Raw genomic sequence first — 16023 nt, 5'->3', positions numbered from 1 at the left:
TAAAAATCCCTTTGAATTCCCCTGGTTGCTGCTAGAGCCCCTGAACCCCAGAGACCTCAAGCGAAGCCTCCTGAGGACATTGTCCGAGCCAACCACTACGACCCGGAAGAAGATGAGGAGTATTACCGCAAGCAGCTCTCCTATTTTGACCGCCGGAACTATGACAGCAAGCCCGCCGCCCAAGTCCCCAGCAGCCATCAGGCGGAGCAAGGGAAAGCCGTTCACAATCAGCTGAACTACACCAATTACTCCTCCAAGTAAGGCCCTCTGCCTATTTCTGCACGCCCCCTCCTCCTCCTCCTCCTCCTTTGCTTTCTCCCAAAAGCCTTTTATTTTTTTCATCAATCTCTACATAAGTCCATAAACCTACAGATTCACAATACAGTAAATACATAATTGTACATTTTAATCAATCATTCCTAAATTCTTTATATATATAAAACAGTTTGTTGCAGGTATATTTTTCTGAAATTATATTGCTTGTAAAAAAAAAAGTCTAATTTTATCCTCTGGGATACCAATTAATTTCTAAAAAAAAAATTCCCCAAAATTAACCTCTTTAACTTAATTTTACCAAGGTGGTTATTCTTTCTCTTGCCCTTTAATTTTAAACCATCTTGCTTCTTCACTGTTCTTATCTTCTAACTTGTCATTCATTTTCCTCCTATTTCATCATAAACAAGGCCCCTTAAGAAACAATACTCACACGCCTCCTCCTCCTCCTCCAGCAGGGGGTTGGAGTAGAAGACCTCCAGGGTCCCTTACAACCCTATCATTCTATTTTCTGTGTGCCTCGTTCCTGTAACAAAGCTTCCCCACCCTGTGGGTTTCTTTAGCCAGCCCTCTTTTCTTGCCTTCCTCCACTATTCCTAAGATCTTTTTTGGGTTGGGGGGCAGAACCTGGGGGGCTTTAAGGATAATGACTGTGTCAGAGCTTTCCAAACTCAGCAGCTTTTAAGACTTGTGGACCTCAACTCCCAGAATTCCCCAGACAGGGATGGCTGGGGAATTCTGGGAGTTGAAGTCACAGGCCTTGCGAGGTTTGGTCTAAACTGAAGATGGGTGGACCTCTCGGCTCCAGAAGGTCTCAGCCAAGAGGTATGGACTGTCCCAGAATTCCCTGACCAGGCCTGGAGAATTCTGGGAATGGAAGTCCATAGAAATTGTGCCAGAAATGAAATCTTTGTGGGGGGAGGCGTTTGGGAACTGAGTCGGGGAAACCGAACGGCAGGAAGTTGTAGAGTTGATGTCTCTTCCTTGTGTCCTAACAGGGGGAAGCCAGTAGACGTGGAGCCCCTGGAGAGGGGTCTTGGGGACAAGCGCTACGAGCCCCCTCCTCAAGTAACTCCACCGGTGCCCTCCGTCCAGTATACCCAACCTCAGTCCATCAATAACCCCATCGTGTCTCTTCAACCCAAGTCGGTCCTGACAGAAGGTGAGCCTCAAGATTTCTCCTGCGTCTCCTGAAATGTTTGTGCCTTCCGTTTGGGGATTGCAGGGAGCAAATTTATTCATTTGACTTGTAGGCTGCCTAGTCCTTCAGGACTCAGGGCGGTTTACAACAATAAAACAATACAATAGAAAGTCAAAGTCAGATACTAATAACATTAAAAAAAACCTCTTAAATTTATTTATTTACTTACTTACTTACTTACTTACTTACTTACTTACTTACTTACTTACTTATTTATTTACTTACTTATTTACTTATTTACTTATTTACTTATATTATCAGTCTGTTAAATATAAGATGAATTAGGATCACTCAGGGAATGGTTAAGAGGGAGAAAGGAAGGGAAGGGAGAAGAGAAGGAGTGGAGGGGTGTAGGAAGGGGGGGGGAGAAGGAGCAAGAAGGCAGAGGGAGGAGATGGAGACGGAGGTGAAGAAAAGGAGAAAAACAGACTAAAATAACAGCACAAAACAGGTGCAAAATAGGGTATTATTTCAAGAACGTCTAGATAAAAATGTATAACAATGTACGTTGTTGATGTGTTTTAAGGTAGTATTGATGTATATATGGAAACTGGAGAAAAAATTATATATATATATACTGTTCAAAAAAAATAAAGGGAACACTTAAATAACACAATATAACTGCAAGTAAATCAAACTTCTGTGAAATCAAACTCTCTACTTAGGAAGCAACACTGATTGACAATCAATCTCATTTTGTTGTCAGCACATCCAACTTTGTACAGAACAACGTATTCAATGGGAATATTTCATTCATTCAGATCTAGGGTGTGTTGTTTGAGGGTTCCCTTTTATTTTTTTGAGCAGTGTATATAAAAGAGGAAGTCACAAAAGGATCACTACAACTGTCCGTAAATCCACACCAGTTACCAAGTATTCTGATTTTTATCAACGGTCGTAATTGTGAAAAAAACATCACACAATTACTTTTTTTCACTGCCTTTATAACTTGTAACAGTCATTAAACGGAATGGCTGTACGTCGAGAACTACCCGTAGACCTGATTTCAGACAGAAAATCAAAACCGACAAAATTCATTGCAGTCAAAGGCTCGAACTAAAAAAACATGCGTTGAATATCCAGTTTAAAAATTCTAGAACAAAATAAGAAACAATAAGTAAAAAACATGTACTTCAACCACAATTTGCAGAAGAGCAAAATCTGTGTGCAGAATGGGATGAAATTAATAATAATAATAATAATAATAATAATAATAATAATAATAATAATAACAACAACAACAACAACAACAACAACAATAATAATAAATTTTTGCTTTCTGCTTTTCTTTTTTTAAGGGAGGTGGGGAAGAATTGGAATCCAGCTCAATAACTGCAACTTGTACCTGCAGATTTTAATTTAATGTAATTTAATTTATTTAATTTATATGCTGCCCAATCCCATGGGACTTAAAATATTGTGGGTTTTTTCCACTTTGTTTAAAAAAAAAAAAACATATTTTATTTCCACCTGCTCTATGCCAGACTTCCAGAATTCCCTGCTATCCAAACCAGAGCTGCCTCCACCGGCGCCCCAGAACAAACCCGCGGCTTTCCGATCTTCCGGCCGAGAAGACACGGTGCAGGCGACGTATTACCCCCAGAAGAGCTTCCCCGACAAAGGGCCGGTCAACGGGGTCGAGCCGCTCCCCAAAGCCACCACCCCGGCCTACAACCGCTTCGCCTCCTCCTCCAAGCCCTACACCAGCGCGGCCAGGCCCTTCGAGCGCAAGTTTGAGAGCCCCAAGTTCAACCACAACCTCTTGCCGGAGGAGAGCCTGCCGAAGCCCTCGGAGGTCCCTCCGGCCAAGCCTCAACCTTCTCCCCAGCCCCTCCTGAAAGCACACGGCTCCGCTCAGCCCGAGTTCGAGAGCAACCTGGAGAGCTACTCCGGCCAAGGGGACAAACTCAAGTACCAACCAAATAACATCAGCGCTGTGCCCAAGGCCATCCCCGTCAGGTAAGGCAGCGGCTCCCTTGGAAGCAGGGAGAGGGAGGGCGGCGTATTTGCGCCAGTCGTGTGGGTTGCGGTTGGGGATTTTCCCAGGTCAGCATCTTCTGACCCTTCAGTGGGAGCAGCCGGATTGACTTCATGGCTTTGTGATTCGCTTTATAACTGTTGTGAACGGGTCCAAAGACGGGCTACAAGAATGGTGGAAGGTCTTAAGCATAAAACGTATCAGGAAAGACTTCATGAACTCCATCTGTAGAGTCTGCAGGACAGAAGGAAAAGGGGGGACATGATCGAAACATTTAAATATGTCAAAGGGTTGAATAAGGTTCAGGAGGGAAGTGTTTTTAATAGGAAAGTGAACCCAAGAACAAGGGGACACAATCTGAGGTGAGTTGGGGGAAAGATCAAAAGCAATGTGAGAAAATATTATTTCACTGAAAGAGTAGTAGATCCTTGGAACAAACTTCCAGCAGACGTGGTTGGGAAATCCACAGCAACTGAATTTAAACATGCCTGGGATAAACATATATCCATTGTAAGATAAAACACAGGAAATGGCATAAGGGCAGACTAGATGGACCATGAGGTCTTTTTCTGCCATCAGTCTTCTATGTTTCTATGGTACCTGAGTGGTGTGGTGGCCTAGAGGTGGAGTTCTTGTCTCATAAGCTCTTGTCTCTGGCCGTTGACCGAATGAGGTACCATCTAGATCAGCCACAAGAGATATTGAGAGAGATGCAGGGCTTTTCCTAGGGTTTCGTAATGTTTTTTTAAATTGTTCTTTTAAATATTGTTTTCATTTGTTGTAAGACGCCCAGAGTCCTTGAGGAGTTGGGTGGCATGTGAATTAGATAGATGGACGGACGGATGGAGAAAGAGTGAGATAGCGAGATAGAGAGAGTGATAGATAATAGATAGATAGATAGATAGATAGATAGATAGATAGATAGATAGATGGAGTGATAGTGACAGAGAGAGAGAGAGAGACTCAGGAGGCTATGAATTTGGTCCTAGGTAACTGTATAAACGGGCAGCTGGTTCCACACACTCCCTCACACTCACACGGATGAAGTTACTTGGTTGGGTAATAAAAGACCGACAAGCGAATCACCAAGCTCCGGGGTCTTAATTCCACCTCTCTTTGTCTGCAGTCCTTCTGCTTTGGAAGACGACGAGGAAGAGGAAGGCCACACGGTCATCGCCACCGCCAGGGGCGTTTTTAACAGCAACGGGGGCGTCCTCAGCTCCATAGAGACTGGCGTCAGCATAATTATCCCGCAAGGAGCCATCCCGGACGGAATAGAGCAGGAGATCTATTTCAAGGTCTGCCGGGATAACAGCATCCTTCCACCTCTGGACAAAGAGAAAGGTAAGACCACGGCCTCCTCCCTGCTGAGATTTCAGTCCTTACCTGCCCCAAAGAGGCTGCTCCAAAGGGCAGCTGGACTTCCTTGTGCGTGTGGGTTTTTTTCCTTGAAGACATTTCACTTCTCATCCAAGAAGATTCCTCAGTTCTAACTAAATGCTGAGGAAGCGAAGGATTTATATTCCCTGCAGACATCTGGTCATTACCCAGTAGCACTCTTGAGGATCGGTTTGATGACCGGATATAAATATTTATAATATTTATATTATAAATCTAATAATAAATAAATAAATAAATAAATATATAAATACACCCACCCACCCATATATACATACATACTTACATACATATACCCATACACACATATATACTGGGCCAAGAGGCAAATGAGGAGCTGTGATGTTCCTTCAATGCACAGGGTGATTTGACACAAAAATATGTAACCCTTCCCTGGTGCAGAGCTGAAGGGATTGGATACTGTAGCCTTAGAGGATAATTCTCTGCCTTACAAGGCGAAGGTTGCAGGTTCAAGTCCCAGTGGGTATGGCTAGCTGATGAGGCCAAAATAAGGCCGAAATAGATCTATCCTAGTCTCCCTTAATTTTCAAATTCAGCAAAAAAAAAAAGTGACATATATACGTACACACACACATATATATATATAAATAGTAGTCTCCATTTTCATTCTCAGCAAAAATATGCTACACACACGCACGCACAAATATAATTTATAAAAATTTAAAAAATTAATATTTATAAATGTAAATCCTTGCATTCCTCATCATTCAGTTACAACTGAAGAAGTGTATGAAGCCTCAACTTATTTCTAGCACGGATGAATTGGTTACCTATGAATTTGGGTATGAAATGTCTTTCAAGAGAGTACAAAGGACCCCTCCGTCCTCCTCTTCCTGATGACGTGACTTAATTGGGTCGTGAAACGTTTGCAACAAAACAATCAACCTCAAGGGAACTCAAGGGAAATGTTTCGATCATGTCCCCCCTTTTCCTTCTGTCCTCCAGACTATACAGAAAGACTTCATGAGCTCAATCTGTAGAGTCTGGAGGACAGAAGGAAAAGGGGGGACATGATCGAAACATTTAAATATGTTAAAGGGTTAAATAAGGTCCAGGAGGGAAGTGTTTTTAATAGGAAAGTGAACACAAGAACAAGGGGACACAATCTGAGGTTAGTTGGGGGAAAGATCAAAGGCAACATGAGAAAATATTATTTTACTGAAAGAGTAGTAGATCCTTGGAACAAACTTCCAGCAGACGTGGTAGATAAATCCACAGTAACTGAATTGAAACACACTTGGGATAAACATACATCCATCCTAAGATAAAATACAGGAAATGGTATAAGGGCAGACTAGATGGACCATGAGGTCTTTTTCTGCCGCCAATCTTCTATGTTTCTATGTTTCTAACTCCAAGAATTCCACAGTCCTCCTCCTGCCCCTTCTAGCATTGATGACGTTACCTAGTTGGGCCATGAAATGTCCACAAGAAAACAGCCAAGCTCCAAGAGCCCCACGGAGCCCACAATCCTCCTCCTCCTCCTCTCCACTCCCTTCTAGTACTGATGATGTTACTCACTGGGGTCGTGAAACGTTTGCAAGAAAGCGCCCAAGCTCAGGGAAGACCCAAGACTCCCCCGTCCTCCCCCTCCTCCTGTGCGCAGTCCCTCCTAACGCCTTCTCTCTTTCTGTGTCCCCCTCCGCAGGCGAGACGCTCCTGAGCCCGCTGGTGATGTGCGGGCCGCACGGACTCAAGTTCCTGAAGCCCGTCGAGCTGCGCTTGCCACACTGTGCGTCTATGACCCCTGATGGTTGGTCTTTTGCTCTAAAATCCTCCGACTCCTCGTCGGGTATGCTGTCCTCCCTCTGTCCTTTGGGGGCTTACGGGTGCTATCGAATAATTTAAGCTCGCCTGTCCCAGGTGGGCTCCCCATACACACCCCCACTGTGGAATCTTGAGATGGGACTATATCTCTTTTTTTTTTTGTCTTTCCGTCTCCGCTCTCCATCATTTCATGTGTCATTGCCAATGTCTTCCTCACCCTTCCTCACGATGCAAAAACACAAAAAAACCTCCAACCACCATTTGCAAACCAAATCGTGACGAGTCAATCAAAACCGACACGGTAGATAATCCAGGACATTTTCACGGTCCGGTTTAACGACGCAATTATCTATCCGCTGTCTTGCGCCATTTCCTCCCTCCTTCCTTCTCTCTCTTTCTCTCTCTCCCTTTTCTGGCGAGACCGGCACGCAGCTGCCAAAACCCTTCCAGATGAGCCACCGGTACTAACAGACGAGAAAACCGCTCCCCTTTTCTTTCTGCTTTTTTGGGGGTCAGTTGTGTCCTAAGTTGTGTTCTCCATCGCTTGTCCAATGACCTGCTCAATCCGTTGAACCCCAAGGCTGTGAACATCGCCGGCACTGGGTTTCTAATGGAAGAGGTGAATTTGGCAGTTTAAGAATTTGGCCTCTTTTGCCAAAAAAAATATGTATTATTTTTTAAACAAAATCCTTGCTTTCAAGCCCCAATATAAACAGGTAGTCCTCAACTAACCACCATTTCTGTTGTTGAGATGATTATTAAGTGGGTTTTCTCCCATTTTACATTTCGTGCCATACTTTTAAAGTGAACCACTGCAGTTAAGTTAGTGACAAGGTTGTTTAATTGAACCACTGCAGTTATGTTCAGTTAGTGACACCGTTTAGTGAATAAGCCCGTCAATTTTGCTTGTCAGCAGGTCATAAAAAATATAACGTGATCTTGGGACACTGCGACGACAAACCAGTTGCCAGTTTTGATCACGCGACCCTGAGGATGCTTGTAGTGGTGGTACATGTGAAAAAACAGTCATAAATTAGGTTTTCCCGTGCCCGTCGTAACTTCGAACGGTCACTAAGCGAAGTGTTGCAAGTGGAGGACTACCTGTATTTATGTTTCCACCCAAATTCAGAGATTTCACGGAGAGACGAATGTTTTGCAAGGCATTTTAAGTTAGGAGAAATCTGACTGCTCCCCAAAAGTAGTAAGAACGAACGGCTCCCCCTTCTCTCACACCCTGGGGAGGGGACAGACCTCTCGTCTCGAGGTCCCACGTGTTCTTGGTGTAAATTTTAAGCAATTTTACGACTCGGGGGGGGGCTGCAGACTAAGAAACCTTGAGAAGGAACAGCAAGGCTAGTTAATGGATGCAAAAACAAACTTTTAAAAAGTTTTTGAAAAGGGAGGTGTTTCAGCCACGTAAGACATTTGGCATCCTGCAATGTATACATATCTGCATATGGTATATATATATATATAGTATATACATATAGAGAAGCAATGTATTTATGTGTGCAGTATTTAAAAAAAAATGTATTCACTCATGTATCTGATCATTTTCAATGCCAATGTGTTGATGGAGGGGGGAAAAACCTATGTAGCGAAGCCGTTAAACTGGGTGCATTGTACTGGAATTCAGTGCTTCAAAGTTTGCATGCTGCTGGGTGTCAACACTCCCTCTTTCCCTCCCCCTACGCCCCCCCCCCCAAATTGGGAAGTCTTAGACAAGTGGACCTCCTGCAAATCACGAGGCTCCAAACTTCTCCCGTCCATGTGAAGCCACAGGAGGCCTAAACCGGACCCTGCGTTTGTTTCCCTCTCTTTTATTTTGTAACGAATGAACTTGAAAAGGAGGAAAAGAGGGTTTTGTGGTGGTTCTGTCTCTCCCCCCACCCACCCTCTCTCTCTCTCTCCCGTGCTTCTGCCTTTGGGGGTCATTGTTGGGTGCTGCTGTGGTATGTGAGGGTGCCGGTGTTAACGCATTCGCCTTTTCCTGTTTGTACTCGAGCATCTTTGCAGCTTCACCTCCATTCAGTGTGCTGTCGCGTTGCTCCATGGGACAATTTTCACCGCTGGCCAAACTCTTTGTCTTCTGTAAAGCCGTACAATGTTTGAAATAAATGCGTTTTCTTTTTCTTTTCTTTTTCTAAACCAACCAAACAAGAACAGCAACAAAAAATATGAAACTTTATCTGAATTGATTCCAGGCTGTCTTTCTCGCTGTCTCTGTCTCCTGAGCTTCTCTAACATGTTTTTCCATGCTCTTCGTCTTTTCTCAAAAATGAACATTTTATGACGCATACTAACCTCTCGCAACACATCATTGTTTACAAAAACCAAAATGTTCAAATGTGCCGGGCACATTATCCTTCTGATTATATTGTCCTCTTTTTTGGTTGTCATCTCATCTCATGAAACACACACAGGGGGCCAACTTCACGCCTCACTTCAAATGACCTCTAGCACCCTGAACCCTTGACCAAATGGGCCTCGGAGGGCTTTTCTCTCAACTAACCATGAACCTCCTGTGTTCGCACTGTCGTTTCCTTCCATGTTTATAAAAAAAGGGTGGGGGTATCTCCGAATTCCTTGCCTGCCAAGTCTCCATCAGCTTCCTCTCCTTTGTTGCCCCTGGAAGTTGGAGATGTGTAGTCCTAACACTCTGGTGTTGACCTTTGCCTTTGGTTTCTCAACTAGCAGTTGGGTGATCTAGCTAAGATGCTGAACATCTACAGTAATACCTCGTCTTACGAACCTAATTGGTTCCCGGGGGAGGTTCGTAAGACAAAAAGTTTGTAAGACGAAACATTGTTTCCCATAGAAAACAATGTAAAATCAATTAATCTGTGCAACGAAAAAACCCCCCTGCAAAAAAACGCCGCCGCCCAGCTGTCACCTTTTAAAACAGCCGGGGGGGGGAGGGGGGGCTTCTCAGCGTCCTCCTGAACCCGAATGCCAAACCCGAACTTCCGGGTTCCGCGTTTGGGAGGCCGCCGAGAAGCCCCCCGGCTGTTTTAAAAGGTGACAGCCAGGCGGCGGGGCTTCTCGGCAGCCTCCCGAACGCCGAACCCGGAAGTTCGGGTTTGGCGTTCGGGTTCAGGAGGACGCTGAGAAGCCCCCCGGCTGTTTCAAAAAGCGACAGCCGGGCGGCGGGGCTTCTCGGCGGAGGCGGCGGGTTTCGTAAGAAGGAAAAAGTTCGTAAGAAGAGGCAAAAACTTTCTGAACCCCGGGTTCGTATCTCGGGTTGTTCGTAAGACGAGGGGTTCGTATCATGAGGTACCACTGTACTTGGTGTTAAAAGTAGACGGTCGACTTCAAAACGTAGTGTTCTATATTTTAAAGAATCTGAAAAGCAAAATATTTTGGGGAGCTCAGAATTACTGTATTTTTCAGAGTATAAGACGCGCCTTAGTTTTGGGGTAGGGGAAAAAATCTGGCAACCAAGCATTCACCTGGCTCCTTAGTCCCATCAGCTTCAGCACAATTATTTTATCCCCTGCTTAGGGCTTATAAAAACCTTATTTGGAGCAAGTAGCAATGAAAAAAAGCAAAGACTTAGGACTGGAAAAAAACTTCTCAGAGAGAGTAGCCATGAAAAAGCCTGCAAGCCGGGAAGAGCTGGGGAGATCATTAGCACCTCAATGGGGTGGTTTTTTTAAAGCTTCAAAAAAGCTATGTTTCGAGTATACATTCAGCCTCTTTTAGGGGCAAAACAGGTGCGTCTTATACCCCCAAAAATGCAGTAACCCACAATTTGCCTTTTTAAGAATTGGGAGCATTTTTTTCCCCCCCAGACTCTCCGAAACCTGGTCTAATTTTTGCAGTTCCAAGGGTCCCCTTTTCCATGTGTCACTATTCACACCAGCATCTTGTTCATAAGTTGCCTGGTTGTGTCCGTGCACAAGAACTGGGTGTGGGTTTGGGAGAATGTCCTTGTTTGCCTACATAATTGTGTTGTCTTGAGTGTCTGATTGTGAAATTTGCAAGAGTGTCAGGAACTGCACATCCGTAAAAGATAAGGGCACAAAGTAGTGGAAATCGATGCTTAAATTAAACCCTAAATAATTGGGATTTCTCCAAAATAGAATAACTGGAAGAAACAATTAGAAAGAAATCAGGCTAACTTTGGTTGCCTCTTAATCACTGTGGGAGGGCAGGGGTTAGAATGCAGTATTGGAGACTAACTCTTCCCACTGCCAGCAGTTTGATCTTAAAGGGTTCAAGGTTGACTCAGCCTTCAATCCTTCCAAGGTGCGTAAAGTGAGGACCATGATTTTGGGGGGCAAGAGGCTGGCTCTGCTTAGAAAAGGCTGTGAAGTGGTGTGAAAGTCTTTAGTGCTATTGTTAAGTGCTATTAATCCAACACAAGGAGGTAGTAACACAACCTGTTGGGCATCACAGCCTAGAAGTAAATCTTAGCTTTGATTTCCTACGTTTGCAGAAAGAAATGAAGGTCAACCCAGCTTAGGAGCCAAGGTGGCATCATAACCTGGCTTGTATTTCAATAGCTGCATTAAACCTAAAATCAACACATTTAAGAGCATAGGGCTCTGTGATGGGACTATATCGTAGCTAGAGGAAACAATGGTGTGAGAAAGAGGTAACAAATTGTTGTGATCCTCAACGACAATTTTTTAGCAGCCACAGCTAATACGGTTAATAGAGACAGATGTTGGTTTGAGTGGCCTCAGTCTTTAAACCGTTCACTCTTTTGCCTTTCGAGAGGTCGAGTTTCCATCCATTGTCCTGGTGGATTTGTTTTGAGCAAAACGAGCAGGCAAAAGTTAGCACAGGTTGTGGGAAACCGGTACAGGGTTGGACTGTCGATCCTGTAGAATAGAATAGAATAGAATTTTATTGGCCAAGTGTGATTGGACCCACAAGGAATTTGTCTTGGTGCAGATGCTCTCAGCGTACATAAAATAAAATATACATTTGTCAAGAATCATGTGGTACAACACTTAATGATTGTCATAGGGGTCAAATAAGCAATGAAGAAGCAATATTAATAAAAATCTTAGGATATAAGCAACAAGTTACAGTCATACAGTCAACATGGGAGGAAATGGGTGATAGGAATGATGAGAAAAACTAGTAGAATAGAAGTGCAGATTTAGTAGAAAGTCTGAGAGTGTTGAGGGAATTATTTGTTTAGTAGAATGATGGTGTTTGGAAAAAAACTGTTCTTATGTCTAGTTGTATAAGGGCCTGACACCCCACAAATGCCTTTTGGGAGGTCTACATGAACCCCTCTAGGAGGAAAGGTCTTCTCCTCTAAAGGCAGGTACAGGGGCCTTTAAGATCCCTTCCTTCTCTGAAAACTTCCTGTCCGGAATTGTTGTATTAGGTTGACTTGATCTTCAGCTGGCCTCATCTTGGTTCTCCAGGGCTTCAGGGGGGGACCACCCGAAGCCTCAGAGCCCCTCCAAAATTGGCCACCATTCCTACCCAGTGGAGGAATATTCACTTTGACTACCTTAAGAATCTGAAGCTGAGTCGAAGTTATTATTATTATTTTTATTATTATTATTTATAATAAGAGTCAAGGGACTCTGGGCGGCTCACAACCAAAAAAAAGTAAAACATACAAATGTAATATTAAAAACCCTTGAAGAACAGTCTAAAACAATTTAAAACCAACAGTTAAAACCAGTTAAAACCATGCATATCATTAACGGCCAGATACCCATGGTTTGGCTCCAGACCTGCCGGAAGATTAAGATTCGAACATTGATGAACATTCGGTGATTTAGACTTCTCAACCTTGGCCAGTTTGAAGATTCTGGGGGATTCTGGGAGTGGAAAGGCACAGGTCTACTAAAGGCCAAGGTTGGGGGAAAAACCCACCACTCTAGAAGGTTGAAAGTCAGGAGGTAACCCAAGCTGGAGAAGTGTCCCACAGGCAGGGCTTCCTTGAAGAATGGGGGTCCTTTGCGCTCTTTAAACTTGGCTGTTTTCTTGCAGACCTCTCATTCCCCAACTAGGTATTGTCATCAGTGCTGCAAGAAAACATCCTTGCCCCCAGAGCCCCCCACGCTTCAACCGGAGCTTCCAAAACCCTCTTCTCTCCATCCTTGAAGCGTTTCTCAGGGTGGCTGAGATCAGAACAGCCATTTGCAAACCACGACCCCTTGTTACGGGAGCCGGTGTTTACATGCGCGTTATCTTTTAACGGTACTGTTAATCCAAGATGTTCCCCCTGTTGTTGATGGATACTAAACTACTACGTTGTTTTCCTCCTACAGGTGACCCCAAAACATGGCAGAACAAATCACTTCCTGGAGATCCCAACTACCTTGTTGGAGCCAATTGTGTGTCCGTTCTAATAGATCACTTCTAACCCTTCTTACCTTAGTGAGTGGATCTGAGTGCGGGAAAAAACCAAGATTTTTTTTTTTTTACAAAAAGAAAATCAGACCAAAAACCAACCAACCACCACCTGCATAGAAACTGAACCACTCTTTTCAAGTATTAACCCTTCTCCTAGTATTAAGCAATCTGTGGTTTGACTAACAGCTAGTCAGAACGTTCTTGAACGAACCATCATCAGGGTACACGCGTTGGCGGCAACTAAACCGGTCAGCAGGAGCCGCGCCAACCTCCTGGCGGGCGAGCCTCTCACCTTCCTTAAAAAACGGGACACTTTTAACACACCGTAGCTTAAAAACAACCTTAAAACCACCACGGAAGCAATGCAGTTCAGTCTTTCCCACCCTCCCCACTGAGGTCCATAATGCACCGTTGAATTAGGGCTCCTTTTTTTTTTTACTTTCCCCATCGTGTTTTCGTTTATTTGGTCTTGTTAGAGTTTTCACCTCCTTTTCTTCTTCTTCTTCTTTTCTTAATTTAAACACCGAACCCCTCGAAGCATCCTCAGAATATGCAGAGGTGACATCATTGTTTCAGGGGGGGTTTTTTGGGGGGGAGATGGGAGACAAAAAAACCATCAACCGGAGACTGGTTTATTTTATTTTTCCTTCTGTGTTTGTGCCCATCCTTTTGGGGGACACACACAGAGAGGTTTTGCTAGCACAATCGTGGGAGATTTGTCCTTCTCTTTTCCAGAATTAGTTCCACCTGTTGGTTCACCTGTTTTTGTGGGAAAATCTCACTGGTTCCCCCCCCCATGGCTCCCTTCTGTTTCCGATAAAAGTGAAAACGCTTCCGGGGTTTCGACTGTGGTTCATGTGCCTCTCTAAGTTCACCACATCTGACAGACATATTTAGCGGTGTTGCCTTATCCTCCTGCTTTTAACATAGTCTTCATCATAGCTCACCGTACTACTACTACCACTACCACCACCACTACTACATTGGTAGGGCTCCCGTACTGACCTAGAGAAATTACCACTCGGTGGGGGGGGGAGAGAGAGAGAGATGGGTGGTTTGTGTGAACGGATTTAGTGAAATCCTGGGTGTTGCAGTGTTGAAGCAGAGGAGAATTCAGAAGAATATAAGGATGGTAATATTTTTTTTCTTTTTCCCCCCTTTTTTAATTTTTCTTTTCTTTTTCTATTAATTTTCATTTTGTGTTTCTGCTGTGCATTTGGAAGGGGGGGGATTTATAGATGTTCTAGATTGCTTGTATATAAAAACTTGTGCGTATCACTTTTGTTCTTGGTTTGTAAATTAACTTTTATAAGCTTTACCTTTTATATATATATATATAATATATATACGAGGATATGTATTATATATATATAGATATACATACATATATATATATATATATAATACAAAATGGAAGTTTCTTAATATCTTTGTATTCTCAGACCTTTTGAGCCTTGAACTTTGAAATCTGGCAGCAATAACGCAGCATTTCTACCGTACACGAGAACAAGGACTTTTTAAAAAAATATATAAATATATATATATAAATATATAAATAAATATATATATTTATATATATATTTATATACAAAAAAAACCTGAAAATGCACAAAGTTGTTACCTTTTTAAAGTGCTGCATTTAAAGACTAACTTGGAATTCTTTAGTTTGGATATCTTCTTGGGGAAAAGAAAAAAAAAGAAGTCAAGTCAAGTATCCCTACTGTAATTTTGTGATAACGGATACTGTACCATGTGCCCTAAAATGTATTTTTTTACTAATAGACAATTTATTATGGCACATCCACACTCTATTCTGTTTAGATAATGTACCACTGCATTCTGTTAATCGATTCTTTAGCTATTCAGGTGTGGCTGATTTTTTTTTTTTCTTTGCCGTTATTAAAAAAAAATTACACATTTCTAAATATGCAGAATAAAAACCTGTTTTTAAAATAGAAGGTTCCTGCATCTCCTTGTTTCTGTCTGACCTGCACGTAGCTGGTGAAAACTGCTTCTCAAACCGTCAGGCTATAGTTTCCTTTTTTTCCCCCTACCTCCCCAAAAAAGTCATCCTTAGCACGATCCCTTTGAAAAACAAACCAATCCAGATGTAACCCAAGTTTGTGAGCCATGTTACATCTCATTCTACAGGTTTCTACTTTGGGCTTGGTGGAATGGGATGTGTTTGTGTGTGTGTATCTGTGTGTGTGTTTTTCCAGGTCTCTCCCAAAAGAGCATTAGTAGGTAAGTGGGGGGAAAATAGAAACATAGAAGACTGACGGCAGAAAAAGGCCTCATGGTCCATCTCGTCTGCCCTTATGCTATTTCCTGTATTTCATCTGAGGATGGATCTATGTTTACATTCAGTTACTGTGAATTGACCAACCACGTCTGCTGGAAGTTTGTTCCAAGGATCTACTACTCTTTCAGTGAAATCGTATTTTCTCACGTTGCTTCTGATCTTTCCCCCAACTAACTTCAGATTGTGTCCCCTTGTTCTAGTGTTCACTTTCCTATTAAAAACACTTCCTTCCTGGAGCTTATTTAACCCTTTAATAACCCTAAAAATAATAATACATCGCAGCTCCGTCGATTTTTAACTGCTATAACCATCCGCCTTTACTCTCCCATTTTGAGGTTAAAGGTCACAAGGAGTCTTTGGGGCGAGGAAGGTCTCCTGGCCCTGCTTGTAGCTCAAGAAGGGCTGAGAAGCACAGCTGTGAGTTGACCACATCTGGCTTTACTTGCACAAGCTCAACATCTGTGGAGTAAGCAGGTTTATGATGGCTGGACCCCCACCATCCCACTCTGTTGTTACCCGTCTACTGGGTCTTGTCTGGCCTACAAGTCAGGATCCAAATAACCATGATAGCTTTTTGTTTATCTCCGTCCAACACCTGCCCTATCAGTGTGCCTGACCTTTCCTGAACATCTCCCATGTTGTGGTCTCCAGGCAACCTCACAGCAGAGGTTCTTCTCCCCATCCCCCCTTAAGCATCTGTGGTTGGGAGATGAGAAGGCTACTTCTCATGGGTCTCTGCTTCCTGCATGGTGCATG

General features: G+C 43.3%; 2 protein-coding genes across 2 annotated transcripts in view; one reads left to right on the top strand and one right to left on the bottom strand.

The window, feature by feature from the left end:
• Positions 1 to 14366, top strand: part of TJP1 (tight junction protein 1) — a 101262-nt gene extending 86896 nt beyond the window's left edge. The window contains 6 exon segments of the mRNA XM_070763177.1: positions 36 to 257; positions 1272 to 1435; positions 2959 to 3433; positions 4579 to 4796; positions 6520 to 6663; positions 12881 to 14366. Of these exon segments, the coding sequence (XP_070619278.1) occupies positions 36 to 257; positions 1272 to 1435; positions 2959 to 3433; positions 4579 to 4796; positions 6520 to 6663; positions 12881 to 12975 (1318 nt within the window). The 3' untranslated portion in view covers positions 12976 to 14366.
• The window catches only part of MTMR10 (myotubularin related protein 10), a 780230-nt gene that overhangs the window by 520770 nt on the left and 243437 nt on the right, over positions 1 to 16023 (bottom strand). The gene's annotated exons all lie outside the window — the stretch shown is intronic.

This window comes from Erythrolamprus reginae, chromosome 10, assembly GCF_031021105.1.
Source record: "Erythrolamprus reginae isolate rEryReg1 chromosome 10, rEryReg1.hap1, whole genome shotgun sequence".
Taxonomy (NCBI): domain Eukaryota; kingdom Metazoa; phylum Chordata; class Lepidosauria; order Squamata; family Dipsadidae; genus Erythrolamprus; species Erythrolamprus reginae.
The sequence above is the reverse complement of the archived record's forward strand: the minus strand, read 5'-3'. Positions and strand labels throughout refer to the sequence as shown.